At 41.5% G+C, this 12,347-nt stretch overlaps 1 protein-coding gene across 1 annotated transcript; it reads left to right on the top strand.

Moving 5' to 3' along the window:
- Positions 1-1,885: 1,885 nt before the first annotated feature.
- LOC104559405 (epidermal retinol dehydrogenase 2) lies at positions 1,886-11,953 on the top strand. Its single transcript, XM_010204354.2, has 6 exons — positions 1,886-2,215; positions 5,688-5,819; positions 7,283-7,382; positions 9,017-9,161; positions 10,879-11,001; positions 11,860-11,953. The coding sequence occupies exons 1-6, from the start codon at positions 1,886-1,888 to the stop codon at positions 11,951-11,953; spliced, it is 924 nt and encodes a 307-aa protein (XP_010202656.1).
- Positions 11,954-12,347: the final 394 nt, after the last annotated feature.

Here is a 12,347-nt window from a genome sequence, read left to right as displayed (position 1 = left end):
TTATTGTGAGGGTGGTGAGGCACTAAACCAATTGCCCAGAGAGGTTATGGATGCTCCATCCAGGGAAGTGTTCAAGGCCAAGATGGATGTGGCTTTGAACAATCTGGTCTACTGGAAGGTGTCCCTGCCCACGGCAGAGGGGTTGGAACCAGATGATCTTTAAGGTCCCTTCCAACTCAAACCATTCGATGATATGAAATGAAAAATGCCTCATGATATACTGTAACGTGAATTGTGTTCACAGCACAGAGATGTGGATCAGAGCTCACTATGATTTTATTCAAATCCTTTCCTTTTATGACTTGCTTATAAACAAGCTGAAACCTTTCACATCGCTTATTCAAAATGCCAAATATAGCACGAAAGTAGTGCTCTCTTAATTTGCCTTTTTATATAAACAGTGTGTGGAAGATGTCACGGTTATCGAGACAAGCTGAGAACATAACAGGAAAAGCAGCTTTACAAGCCTGAGTAGGAACGTGGCTTTCTTTTCAATCTTGGAAGAAAAATACTGGCGCTGCAGTGGTGCAGGACTGCAGTTTAAAAGGTGGATAATGTAAGCACAGAAAACTGGGGGACCAGAGCTGCCAAATTTAAAGACGTGAAGCAGTGATAATCAGGTGGTTTCACGGTTTTATAGGGAGACGATTATGAAGAGCTTATCCCTTCTTATTCCCGTTCCAGCGAGTGGGCATTGTGGAGCAATTTTATGGTTCAAAGTAAGGTGCGTTTAACTCCGTAACTACCACAAAGTAGGAGCCGAGGAAGCAGAGTGCACTCGCTTTCTACATCCTAGCCCCTACGCCGGTTCCTCGAGCCCTACGCTGCCTGCCACCCTCCCGGCTGGGGCAGGCAAGGGCCGTGGCACGGTGCGACGGCGCGGCAGGAGAACCCGCTGACCGCGCGAGAGCGTTCCGCAGGACGGACGGGTGCCGGGGTCGGGCACCCTGCCCTCCCCGGCACCGCGCCGCCGCTCCGGAGCCGAGCCAGGCCCGCGGGGCCAGGCAGGGCCGAGCCGAAGCCTGGGCCGCTGGGTGCAGGAGAGCGCGCGGCGGCCTGCCAGCGGTGAGCGCAGGGGAGCAGGCGGTGAGCTGTGAGCGCGGGGGTCCCGCCGCGGGCGGGAGGAGGTCGGGCCGGCAGCGGCACGGCCGGAGGGAGGCGGGGATGGGCTCACCCCGATGGCGCGGGCCGGCGGGTAGGGAACGCATGCTCCTGCACCGCAGCCTCGCCGTTGTCGTCCGAAACACTGCGAAGGAAATGGTGTGGGCTAAATGCAGGCTATAAATACAGGTTGCTAATTCCCTGGACCACGATTCTCTGCGTGGAGCGTAAATGGCTCTCAAATGAAAGTACGCTGAGTGGTTTCGGCAGTATGGCACTGGGAAACGCACACGGTGCGAGTCCGTTCTTGTCGCCGTGTGCGTTCTGGGACGGCAGAGCACACTTTCCACTGAGGAGGACACCTTCCTTTCCCGGGCTGATGTAACGCCAGTGTTTTCAGTACTGTTTTGTTCGGCTAATAGCATCTTGCCATGAAAACAAAGTGCTCCAGAGCCATTTCCACGACATACATGTATAAAATGCACGTGACTAAACCATTTTAAAAACCTAGGAAGCCGACGACTCTGGAAGGAAACAGCAGGTGTGTAGGATCTAGCAGAGGATACCTGCCGTAATCCCACTAGCAAGAAGCCCACAGCTTTCACAAAACAAGGCTTTGGTAATGTATTTTGTACCTTCACAAAGAGAGCAATGTGAAAGAAATAGCTGCGTGAAAGTCAGTATCTGTTTTTAGTCAATTTCTCGGTGTTTTGAAGGACCAGTAGTAACATACTGTATTTCTTGGTTTGTATAACAGAAAAGCGGTGTTTGTGCCTGAGAAATCATGTTCGACTTCAGAAGCATCCTGAAGATACTTCAGTTCCTGAAATTATTAATTCTTTTAGTTTTTGAGAATGTCTTCTCCTTCTTGCTTCCTCCACACAAAAAATCTTTTGCTGGGGAAATAGTACTTATTACTGGCTCTGCAAATGGGATTGGAAGGCGGATTGCCTTAAATTTTGCTCCTTTGGGAGCAACCTTGGTTCTTTGGGACATTGATGATGAAGGTAACAAAGAAACAAGCAGATTGGCCCAAAAAAATGGAGCTAAACGAGTGTTTGCCTACCACTGTGACTGCAGTAATAGGGAAGAGGTCTATGAGCAGGCCGATCAGGTAAGGTACAGCTTCTGATTTGGCTTCTTGCTTTGCTTTTTTGCTTTGTTTTTATGGTGTATATAGTATTGAATTTATTTTTTTTATAAACTGTACTGTTGAGTAGAGTGAAGTAGTAATAGTGTAGGGCAATGACTCTTTTTGACAAGTACCTTCTAGATGGAGCTTGAACTATGTCTGCAATAAAGTGACTGGGTTTAGTACATTCTGTCAAGATTTATCCCTTTTAAGTCTTTCTGGTGAGATGTTAACTTCTTTTATATTGAGAGTAGGGTAAAATGTGCATCAGAGGTTAGCTCCGTGTATTAGCTTGTGTAGGCTTTTTTTACCATACCAAGAAATAATTACAAAAACCCACAACCAAACAGAAACATTGGAAATTGTAAGGGGAGGAGGCCACATTCCTTTTCTTTGTCTATTTGTGTTTAAAAAATGTAGTTCTGTAAAGGTGATGTGGGATGTAATGGTTTCAGAAATACCATCAAGTCATGGTATGTCTTCAGTCAAACTGATGATTCAGCTTCAGTTTATTTTTTGGTGAATCTAGATGGAAAATGAGGTAGAGAAGGACCACATTTTGAACAAGATTCTGCTGGGCTGACCTATGCTTTGTAAACTATTATTATTATCAGAGTTCAGAAATTGGACATTAAATAAATGTTGTTAATTTTTCCTTGTCCTTAAACTACTTCTACTACATACCACATTTCCCAATATAACTTCCCTTATAATTCAGTTGGCCACTCTGCCGTTCTAGGATAAATTCTTCTTCTGTTAAATTCTCCATCTATGTACTTTATACATGACTCTCAAGTCTTGTCCTTGTCATTCTACGTCCAAAGACATACATCAGAGAAATTAGCTAAAATATTCCATGATATGTGAATGTTGGCAGATTGTCTTGGCACAGCCTTGAAATGTAACGTTAATTTTCTATGGGCTGTTGGGGGGGGGATGGTGTAGTGGCTCTTTGTTTTGTGGTTGTTGCTTTTAATTTTAACCGAAACAGATTAATTCTTTCTGAACATGGCTATAAAAGTTTAAAATAAATGTTTTTCCTTAAGAAATGTTCCTGATGAAAAGTGCTTCTAAAGGATAAGTGAGATTCAGGATCTGTAAGTATCTGAAACTGCAATTCTCATGCTTGCAGTCAGCAAGATGATGTTTTACCTGTGCTTCTTAGCAACATTTGGAGCACAACCAACCAATAGCACATAGAAAACATTTCCATTTGAGGCCATTGGTACTGTAAGTTAAGAATCCCACCTGGCATCATAGTATTACATGGACAGGGATGGCAAGGCTGTATTTCACCACAATAGCATGTCCGCAGAGATGAGCAAGTCCTTGAGTGTTCTGGCCTGGCCTGACCCAACAATCAGTGTTCATTGAGTGTAATCTTTGCTGATCACTTGGGCAGCACAGATGATCCTCATTGTGTAGGACATTGATTATGACTTCTACAGTTTTGGAGTAAGAATCCCAGTGATTTCAACAATCTTAATATCTGTTATCGCTTCCCAGCAGATGAAAAATCAGTCTGAGCAACCTGTGGTCAGTACTTCAAACGTAACAATTGATCTTTGCTTGTAATGGTACTACAAATCCAGCAGCAATTCTTCAAGAATCCCCTCTTTGCAAGAAAAAAAACCTCACTGTAGAATTTACCAAGGTCAAATCTCTTAGAAAAAAATACCATTTGTAATTGGCATTAAGTCCCTGTTCCTATAAATGCTAGCTGCTTCTTGCAAAGACGTGCACCAAAAGGAATAGTTTAAGCTTACGTAATTTCTATCTTGCGTTTTCCTATCCATGCTGAACCTTTTTGAAATTATTTGTTTGTTCTCAGTTTCACACAGTCTCAAAATGTTGGTTTTGTGCACTCAAGTAATTCTGTCTCCAGACACATTAACCGAATCAGGTACAGGGCTCCAGCCTGCAGAATTTGCTGTGCCCCAGTTAACAGAGACTACTCTGAAGTGCACAGGCTGACCTACAAACAGAAACTGGAATTGCCGTTTCAAATTCAGGAATTGCTGTGAAGGTGTTAAGTTATTGTTAGCAATACCAACGTCTTTGTAGCAATTTTGTAGGAATTGCACAGTCGTGATGGAGCCAGAACTCTTTTTAGATCAAGAATTTTTCAGTCAGGGCCTCCTCTACTCTTAGAAATACATGCAACTATTTGATGGGTAATATGACAAGTCTTGAGTCTTGAAAAGGTAAAGCAATAGCACAAAAATTAAATTAATTGCTTTTATTTGGTATACTTACTGTAGAGGAAACAAGGTATTTTCCCTGTAAATGGAAGCTTGCTTTCTAGGAAGCAAATCAGATCGCCAAAGTCCCTAAAGAAATGGTTTTAGAATAAACTGGTAAAGTTTATTCTAAACAGCAACTAATTTTCAGAATTAGACAGTATCTGAAGAAAATGAGTTCTGAAGAAAATCAGATACAGATCTGATGAGCTGAAGTGTGTGGGGGTTGGGGGGGTGTTTTGCTATGACAAGTGTTGACAGGAGTCCAAGGAACAAATAGTAGAAAACATGCCAGTTTTAAAGAGTGTTTGAAAGGACCCCAGAAAACTACAAACTTGTCCTACAGAAAATTGGTAGAAATTATAATAAAGAGAAGAACTAATAGACACCTGAAGAAAAACGTAATGAGGAATATCCAGCTTGACTTCTTGTAAGTGAAAGTCAAGGCTCCCACATTTTTGGGGTAGTGAGTAAAATAGGTAAATCAAAGCCAGGTCTGATAAAGTGCTGCCACTGAGGGAGCTATGTTGTCATGTGAAGAAGGAAGAGTTGGGTATTCCTGCCATACTGTTTTTTATTCCATGATTTGGATTTGCTTTTGTAACAAACTCAAATGGAGTTAGTGGTGATTTTGGCTCTCCAAAGTGATTTTTCACAGCACGTGCTTCTGTACTAAAGGATTAGTGTCCCCCAGGGATGTGTGCTGAAATAATCTGGAAAAAGGTTTGAACAGGCTTTTCTGAGGAATACATATTCTCACAATACCAGAAACAGGAGACAAGAAACACTCATATTGCAGCTAAAGCTTGCTGACAATGCCCACTGAAGCTTTGTAACTCACTACCTTAGGTTCCTGTGGAAACCAAAAGTATTCTGGAGTTCAGGAGACAAGTGGACAAATTCTTGGAGGGGACAAAAGCTGTGTGTTTAATACAAAGATACAGATCCGTTGTCTCTCTCAGGAAGATCCTAAGCTGCAGGAGTGTGAAAAGTTGACAAATACATTGGAGAACACCTTAGAGCCCTGATCGTCTAATTACTGCTTTCCACCATGAGCTGTGAGGCTGGACAAACCTTTGATCTGGTGCAGTACGACATTTTTATGTTCCCAGTAGAAATACAGATAATTGCAACTATCACTGAACATTTTCATAAATGAAATACAAGAGACAAGAATACCTTCTGAAACTTCTTATCTTTTTTTTTTAATCCAGGTTAGAAAAGACATTGGGGATGTTACTATTCTAATCAATAATGCTGGCACACTGCTCGGGAAAAAGTTCTGTGACATTCCAGATGCAGATTTTGAAAACACCTTAAGAGTCAACTTCCTCTCTCACGTCTGGGTAATGTATTTTTTTTTCCTCTCCTGGGTGACCTAAAGGTAAGTATTGTACTATGAAAATCAACATGGTGGCATCTACCTTGGGATCGTGGTTTGAAAGAGGGATGGGAAAGGCCTTGAATGGGGGAAAATGCATTTTTCTAATCATCCTGTAATTAGATATGCACTGAATTGCCAGTCTCCCCACCGTGTCTCACTGGTGTTAACACAAACCTATGTGAGCACTCTGGTAAATGAAAAGTTTATGCAACCTTATTGAAAACCATGCTTTATCTGTAGCAGCTGTGGCAGAAGTTAGTGCTGACGTGATGGCACATGACTTTCCTGCTCCTGATGTTTGCTGTCATCGGAAGGCTTTGTCTAATAGACTTTAGGAGGGCACAACCATGACTTAATAGTGGGCATGACAGCATCAAGTTTACGGTTGGACTCAATCTTGAAGGTCTTTTTCAACCTAAATGATTCTATGATTCCATGCTGCACATGTTGGTGTCAGCCTCCAGGTTGTGCTTTCCTTCCTAGTCACCATCTGCTTAATATACATAGAAAACTAATCTGGATAGTACTTACTGTCTTTGGTTTGTTTTCATACCTCTGAGGAATTTGCTGTTATTTGAGGTCTCAGTTGACCTTTAGGAGGTTTTGTTGTAAGACAATGCTACTTTTGCCCCCTCTTGCATTTGTTGTTCATATGGTTGTGGGGGCAGCCTGCATCAAGGGAAAAAATGTAGCATTGCAACTCCCTCAATAAAAGGCATTTCTAAACAGAAAATCATTGCAGATAGAAGTCCTGTTGTCATCTCGTAGCCCACAGTGCATGATTGTTCCAAATACTTGAGGCAAAGGGACTAGGAGAGATGTTCCTCCTCATAAGTTTTAAGAGACATGGGGCAGGAGGACAGTGACTGTGGACTCAGCTGAAAAAAAGACAGGTACTAGGCACTCACATCTGACCTCAAATAGACATTGCAGGACATCTCAGCTATTGAAAAAAAAAAAAAGAATAACTTACTGCTCTTGTTCTTTTTTCTTCCCCCTTATAAAACACTAGCATCCTCGTTATGTAGTTAGTGTCACCCACAGTGGTGGTCCGAGCTGCCAGAGTTGTCAGTCAGTTTGGTTTGTAACCAATAGTGGCCGTAGACAGCTGAGCTCCTCTCAATGTGTTGTCTTCTAGCTCCCTCTTGTGTACTGCATAGTTTCAGAGAGACAAACCTGGAGGAACAAGAAGGCAGAGGAAACACAAACCTCACTGCTTTTAATAACATGCTGGCAGATCTTCAGGTAGAGGGCAGTGGTTCAAGAAAATGCTCTCTCTCATTTATAAATTCCTACAGAGACAGAAGGTCAGTTGGGCTGCTTGTGTACTGAAGCCCAAGGAAGGAACTCACATTGTAAAGCCTGATTTGGCAACATTTTTGGCATGCCTAGTTAGAAAGGGAGTTTTTTTTCTATGTTTCTTAGACTTGCAAGGCCTTTCTTCCAGCCATGATGACCTGCAACCGTGGACACCTGGTTAGCATGGCCAGTGCAGCAGGATTGTTGGGAGCCTACAGAATGTCAGGTTGGTATCGCCAAATGCCATTGCAAATTAGATCTAGATACCAATAAATTTCTCATAAATGTTTGGCGTAAGCAGTTTGTACTAACATATTGAACACCAGAAGAAGAGCCTGCAGATATGAAAGGTGGTGATGTATTGAAGGGGATGATGGTGGCTTGTTGCCTGAGTGGCACAGGGAGCTCACCACAGATTTTGCTGTCTGACTGCAGCCTGTCTTATTCTCCCCAGGAGGGGGACAATAGAGCTCATATGTGTGCAGTGGGAGTTTGCCCTGCATACTGGTTGTCTAACACTTTTTCATGCCAGGTTTTCTGGAGATGAATGTTCCAAGTCCTGAAACATATGTAACTCATACCTGGTACTGGAAAACAGGTTTCAGGTCCAGGAAGTATTCTGACAGAATTTTCATTACAATTAATTTGAACTAACTGCATTTTAAGCTATTTAACAGCTCTGTATTCTCAGCTATTTCCCTCAGTACAGCTACAGTCTTGCCTATTTCATCAGCATGGGTCTGCTGCCCAGCCGCTCCTCAAGTCTCTGACATCCTGATGATATCTCTTAGGTCACCATATGAGAACGTGAACTTCAGTGTAATAAGTATCACTTCTTCTGCTATGATGGTGTTACTATAGCTTTTATTTGCCACTTGTTATTGTTGGTTCAGTTTTGGTATTTATAATGGGTCACGTTCATCATTTAACTGTAAGGTTTATGAGAGTGAACCTGCCCATCCACACGTTACGCTTTAGCTGTGCATTCTGAAATTGTATGGTTCCATCATCCACTGTGGGTGAATCCCTGAAGAATGACAAAGTGTCTCTGATGCCAGTTTTTGAAGTTACTCTTTTAGCAAAATTGGATTCTGTTGTTTTCTAACAATAGTTTTCAAACACACTTGAACAAGCCTTAGAAAATTACGTTTAAATTCTTTTATTAAAATAAGGTTCTGTTGCAGTTGCAGAGTTGTAGAATAATTTGTGTTGGAGGAAATCTGGAGGCCATTTACTCCCTACACCCAAATAAATGCAGACTCAACTTAGGTCAAACTGTACAAGGACTTCTGAGGGCAAATTTTGATTATCTCTGAGGACGGAGTTCCATGTGTTCGTCAAACAATACAAGACTCAGTCTTCCTAGCAAACAGAATGGCACTATAGTTGCAGGGAAAATCAGAAGAGGTAATAGGTTGAAGCATTATCTAAATTAGACTATTTAGATTTTGCCACTAAAACTAGTTCTTATTGAAATGTAGCGTGTGGTATTGAAGGCTGAAGATATTCTGATCTGAAAGAGTGCCTGGATGGTATATGAGTATCTGGAAATGTACATAAAATGTTCAATAAGCTCATCTTCCTATATCTCGGTGTAGTGCACTGAAAAAAAAAAGTCCCCTGGAAAGGATTAGTCTTATCCGTAGACAATCATAGGAAGAGCCGTTAATCTTCAGGATTAGCATCCACAACATGCATGGTATCCTTAAAATACTAATTACAGGACTGCTAATTATATAACTAAGTAATATCGAGACCTGGGTAGCATTACAAAACATTAAGTTCTATATATAACACTGTGGTAGTATTTTGGATATATGCTGTCATATTTTGGATATTTCTTCTTTTTTCACTTTTCAGATTATGCTGGAAGTAATTCAGCAGTCATTGGAATGATGGAAGCCTTAGATTCAGAACTGTATCATGCAAGAAAACAAGGCGTTAAAATCACAGTCATTTGCCCTTATTTTATTAATACTGAATTAGCTAAAGGTTTTCAAACCCAGTAAGTACAACTTAGATCATATTTACAAATATCTAAAGCGTGGATGTCAGGAGGTTGAGACATCCCTTTTTTCTGTTGTAGCTAGCAACAGAACAAGGGGTAATGGGGTGAAGCTGGAACACAGAAAGTTCCACTTAAATGTAAGAAAAAACTATTTCCCTGTGAGGGTGATGGAGCAGTGGAACAGGGTGTGGAGTCTCCTTCCTTGGAGGTCTTCAAGTTCTGCCTGGACACATTCCTATGTGACCTGATCTAGGTGAATCTGCTTCTGCTGGGTGCTTGGACTAGATGATCTCTAAAGTTCCCCTCCAACCCCTACCATTCTGTGATTCTGTGATATGTAAATAATAACTACTCACTGGAAATGCCATATTCAGTCTGTAGCTGTTGTAAGGTTGACTTAGTTTTCAGTTTAATATTTTTGCCCTCTTGACAAATATAACCTTGTCTCTTGACATAAAAAATCCAAGCCATGTGTACAACTAATAACTGATGTGCAGCAGCAGCTGCATGATAACCTCTAAGCCAAGGAATGGTTAGGGATGCACTAGACTATTTAAGACAACCTTATTTGTCACTGGCTCAGGCACAGTTGAGGTTCTCTGCCCCAAGTAATTTGGCACTGTGATTACAGTTATAGAGTGACAGAATGGTAGGGATTGGAAGGGACCTCTAGAGATCATCCAGTCCAGCCCCCTGCTAAAGCAGGTCAACCCAGATCAGGTCACACAGGAACATGTCCAGGCAGATTTCGAAAACCTCCAGAGAAGGAGACTCCACAACCTCAGGGCTCCCTCACCTTCACAGGAAATAAGTTTTTCCTTGTGTTTAAGTGGAACATTTTGTGTTCAAGCTTGTGCCTGCTACCCCTTGTTCTATCACTAGGCACTAGAGAAAAAAGTGTCATCCTCTTGACATCCCCCCTTTAGGCACTTCCTAAAGTCCCCCTCAGTCCTCTCTTCTCCAGGCTAAACAATCCCAGATCCCACAGCTTTTCTTCCTAAGAAAGATGTTCCAGTCCCCTGATTATCTTTCACCGTAGCTTTCACTATATAGGGCTATCAGGATAGCTGTGACCTGTCCTGCTCTCTGTGTTTGCAGTTACTATGTTTCTTTGAGCGAGAATAACCGTGGTGGTAGTGTCTGGGGGATGGCCATGTGGTTGTAGAGATGGGGGAGGCTGCAGGCACCAAATTAGCCATTGCAGTAGTGTAGAACCAGTGATCTTGGTTTTCAGTGCTCTGCTCCTGCTTCCACCATTCGTCATCCTGTATTGGCATATATTATACAGAGCACAGCCTCTCTGCTATCTGGAAAGACCTGTCTGGTCCTGGTCTATTTAACTGTGACATGAACGTCTACAGTAGGAAAGGAGTTGTGTGGAGGGCAGAACTATTATGCATAGCACAGCATATAGTATGGCTTAGCTGGGAAGTTTTCAATGGCACAGTCACTGTGGGATTTAACTTCATTAGAGTCTGAGCAGGGCTCGTACAAACAGTTACTCGTGAGTCATTAAAGTGCACATAATCACCAAAGTGCATTCAATTTATTTTGATGAGAGAAGGATCAAAGAGGATCGGAGACTCCTTTTCAAGACTACTTGAGGGGATGGATAATAGTTATTAAATTATTTAGTAAAATTATTTTTGTTAGAATACACCTCAGAAGTAAAGTTTTTAAATTTCGTAATGATTTTTGTTTCTTTTTTCACCAGAAACCGCCTTTTCCTTCCTGTTTATGATGCAGAGTATGCAGCCAGCAAGATCATGGATGCAATTAGAAAGGAGAAGTTTTATCTAATCATGCCTCTGACTTTACACTTTCTTGCTTTCAAAACGTAAGAATGTGACTCAACTTCCAGCATTGCCTTCTTTTCTTTGCCATCTGCCTGCAAAATCAGCAGGGAAGTTTAGTAAAAACAGTCCTTTAGTTAATATTCCAGCAATCGATCCAGCTGCATTGTACCCAATTATAAAGAAACAGTGGTTTTAATTTTTAGCACTCTTGGTGAATAGCATTCTTCTGGCCAATTCTGTCTTCCTAAGTGATAGTTAGGTACAGAAATTTAAAAATTGTCTTGGATGGTACACTGGGTGTAGGGACTAGGTTAGAAATATCTTCTTCCAATAACTGCCTCTACCACTGTCTGAACTTTCACCAGATGGCTTGGTTTGTTGTACATTTCTCCTGTTTATAACACGGGAGTTCCAAATGTGGCATTGCCAGATGTTAGAAGTATTGAGAACATGTTACAAAATCTTTAATTTCTTTATCATAGAATCATAGAATGGTAGGGGTTGGAAGGGACCTTTAGAGATCATCGAGTCCAAGCACCCAGCAGAAGCAGGTCCCTCTAGATCAGGTTGCATAGGAACATGTCCAGGCGGGTCTTGAAGACCTCCAAGGAAGGAGACTCCACACCCTCCCTGGACAGCCTGTGCCACTGCTCCATCACCCTCACACTGAAATAGTTTTTTCTTATATTTAAGTGTAATTTTTTGTGTTCCAGCTTCATCCCATTACCCCTTGTCCTGTTGGTAGCTGCTATAGAAAAAAGGGATGTCCCAACCTCCTGACACCCACCATTTAGATATTTGTAAATGTTAATAAGATCCCCCCCCAGTCTTCTCTTTTCTAAACAGCCACATTATTCAAAAAAACCCCCGTAAAGCTAACGTAGTGTTTGTCTCATCAGTCTCATTCCTAGAAAAATGATACTACTCTTCGAATCTTGCTTTAAGATCACCAGTAGTTTGGATAGAGCCTTCAATCGAAAGAAAAAGGATTGAAACCAAAATCTTCTGGAGACTTCGAGTGCCATCTAATTGAAAATTTTTAGTAAAAATCAATTTTTAATCTTTTTTTTTTTTTTTTGATAGACAACTTGCTTATTGTATGGTATTTGACATTAGTCAGCATGCAATTTAATTCTTCATAACTGTCTTTTAATCACTGATTTTAAGCCACAATCCGCTCTCTCATTTTGTGACAACATGCTGCATTTATTTGAGTTCTCAATAAAAGTCAGTGAGACCAGGCAGGAATGTTTGACTTTATTTCTCATCCTCTAAATTCTCAGTTTCTAAGGAAAATCACAAAGCATGGGAAAAACATAATACTGTTGATGCAGAAAGAAAAGAAAAGAAACAAACACCGAACCACAAAGCATTTAATTGAATGCCA

The sequence above is a fragment of the Colius striatus genome, chromosome 4, assembly GCF_028858725.1.
Source record: "Colius striatus isolate bColStr4 chromosome 4, bColStr4.1.hap1, whole genome shotgun sequence".
Lineage (NCBI taxonomy): Eukaryota > Metazoa > Chordata > Aves > Coliiformes > Coliidae > Colius > Colius striatus.
Note: the sequence above shows the minus strand (reverse complement) of the source record. Positions and strands in the feature narration are given on the sequence as shown.